At 36.8% G+C, this 2,552-nt stretch overlaps 1 protein-coding gene across 1 annotated transcript; it reads left to right on the top strand.

The window, feature by feature from the left end:
* Positions 1 to 745: 745 nt before the first annotated feature.
* LOC149440379 (olfactory receptor 5V1-like) lies at positions 746 to 2,091 on the top strand. The gene has a single exon (XM_089658764.1). It carries the CDS (start codon positions 746 to 748, stop codon positions 1,679 to 1,681), a length of 936 nt encoding a protein of 311 aa, XP_089514890.1. The 3' UTR covers positions 1,682 to 2,091.
* Positions 2,092 to 2,552: the final 461 nt, after the last annotated feature.

Here is a 2,552-nt window from a genome sequence, read left to right as displayed (position 1 = left end):
AGTGCGAATGCAGGTACTGTATTTCAGTTTTTAAAAAGGCTGTGTACATGTATGTGTGTATGTGTGTGTGGATGTATGTGTGTGTTTGCGTGTATGTGTATGGGCAGCACAGTAGCTAAGTGATTAGCACTTCCGTCTAGCAGCACTAGGGTCGTCAGGTTGAATCCCAACCACGGCACTACCTGCACAGAGTTTGCATGTTCTCCCTGTGCTTGTGTTGGTTTCCATTGTGTAAAGAAGTCCATTACCCTTTTTGAAAAATGCACTGCTGTGAAATGATGGCACCCATGCACGTCTGCTAAAGAGCTGTGCATATGTCTGCATGCTGGGAAGGCGTGCGATTTTATGCACATTCTATGACATGCGGTACTGTCAATTAAACCTTAGACTGGGATGCCTCGAGACTGAAAATTCTTTTCAAGGGCACCTTAACAGGAAAAAGGTTGAGAAACACTGGTCTATATCAACATTTTTTTTCTGTAAAGGCTTCTATAGGTTTTCTTTACTTTCCTGACTGACAAGCATTAAAGTACTTTCCCTGATATGAAGGAAATTTAAGAGCATATTATTTAAATATCAATTACCTGATGGCACAACTGTTTGGAAGATATTATGAACCTATTTGCCAACAAGATATGGAAAGTGTGTTTTTTTATACATCAGCAGTTACTAAGAGGAAGTGAAGTGCAGTAAACTAGATTAATTTATACAATGAGTAATTGTTAAAATAATAACCTTCAACCTAATGGAGAATAAGACACATCCGATCGATTTCTACATTATAGCTATGTCCAAAAATGGTGGACCCTTGTTTTTGTTATTTACTACATTTTTACTCCTGTATCTCATTTCTCTGATTTGGAACATGGTAATTTTTGCTGTCATATTTCTGGATGGTCACCTTCAAAAGCCAATGTATTTTTTCTTATGTAATCTGTCATCTGTAGATATATTATACGTTTCTATTGCAGTTCCTAAACTGTTGGACATAATTAAAACGGGAAATAATAAGGTTTCATTCATAGCTTGTTATACCCAGATGTATTGCTTCACATCTTTGGCCTGCACAGAAATTTGTTTGTTGACCACAATGTCATATGATAGATACATCGCCATTTGCAGACCATTACATTATACTCTGATCATGCACAAAAGAATGTGTAATTTACTGGTAGTAGGTTGTTGGGCCTTTGGATTTTCAAATTCTCTCTTTGTTACAATATTTGCATCCCGTTTATCCTTTTGTGGATCTACAAACCTCAATCAGTTTTTTTGCGACATGAAAACACTCACAAAGATTTCTTGTGGTGATAAAAAGGAATTTCAAGCTATGATATTTATCGAGTCCTTGCTCGTGGGATTTTGTCCTTTTGTGCTTATTTTGATGTCCTACACTAAAATCATATCAAATATTCTAAAAATGAAATCTGTGGGCCAAAGGAAGAAAGCTTTCTCCACTTGTACTTCACACATTACTGTCCTGTTGCTCTTCTATGGGACATTACTCTGCAGGTACATGATACCACCATCAGAGAACTCGGAGCAGCTGGACCAGGTCTTTTCCGTGTTTTATTTGGCAGTGACTCCAACACTGAACCCTTTGATTTATAGTTTAAGAAATAAGGACATAAATATTGCCATATTAAATATATTATTGATGTCAAAGTCATGTATGCAATAAAAAAGGAAAAGAAAATATGGACACTTCTCACAATATCAACTTGCCAAAATAAATCTGATAACAGATGGCAACAAAATCAGCAATAATTACACATGCTACCAAAGAAAAATAGACACTTCATTTTCACAAAATTAAGTTTCGCTTAGCCCAGTAGCTTGGGCTGGTTTAAGTTTCACTACCAGTACACTTCTTTAATGTAGTAAAGACCTTGATCCCCATGCATTGGAAATTCTCCACTCTGATTTTCTTACTGGAATGGATTCACAAAGTCGATTCCATTTTCAGAATGGAGGAAGGTCATTGAAATGGACAACACTAGCTTTTTACAGATGTAGACCAGTTAGATTTCCTTTAAATTCTCAGTTACTTACAAGTCTCTCACCAAAACATAAGTATTTAAACTGGTAATTTGCTGGAAACAACATTCTCAGGTAGGTTATATGCCATAAGTTACAAAGAACTGCGAAATAGCCAGGCTGATAGATATATCCAATTCTAATGCTTTTTGTTCAACTGACCTTTGACTCCCTTTACAGGCCCTATTCTCTCTTCCTATGTTTAGACTGCATTTCTTTACTGATTTTTCTCTCCCTTCTTCTCAATCTACTTTAAACTCTTTATTTAACCTCTGCTTTAACGCTTCTTGCAATACACATACACACACAGTATACCTATGCTTAACCTGAGCTCCAGATTCAGAAGCTAACAGTAATCGCATGCAATGGTCACAGTGTTTAGATATGCCTGAGAGCTGACCTATTCTTGTACAGACCCATGGAATTTGAGAGAACAGAGTAACGATTACTTATCTATTATACCTGTGGATTCATTCTTAAACTGCACTTTAGTTGTCACCAGGTGGGGGGGATCC

This window comes from Staurois parvus, unplaced genomic scaffold (assembly GCF_062004578.1).
Source record: "Staurois parvus isolate SC_StPar_1 unplaced genomic scaffold, SC_StPar_1.0 ptg001090l, whole genome shotgun sequence".
NCBI lineage: Eukaryota > Metazoa > Chordata > Amphibia > Anura > Ranidae > Staurois > Staurois parvus.
Note: the sequence above shows the minus strand (reverse complement) of the source record. Positions and strands in the feature narration are given on the sequence as shown.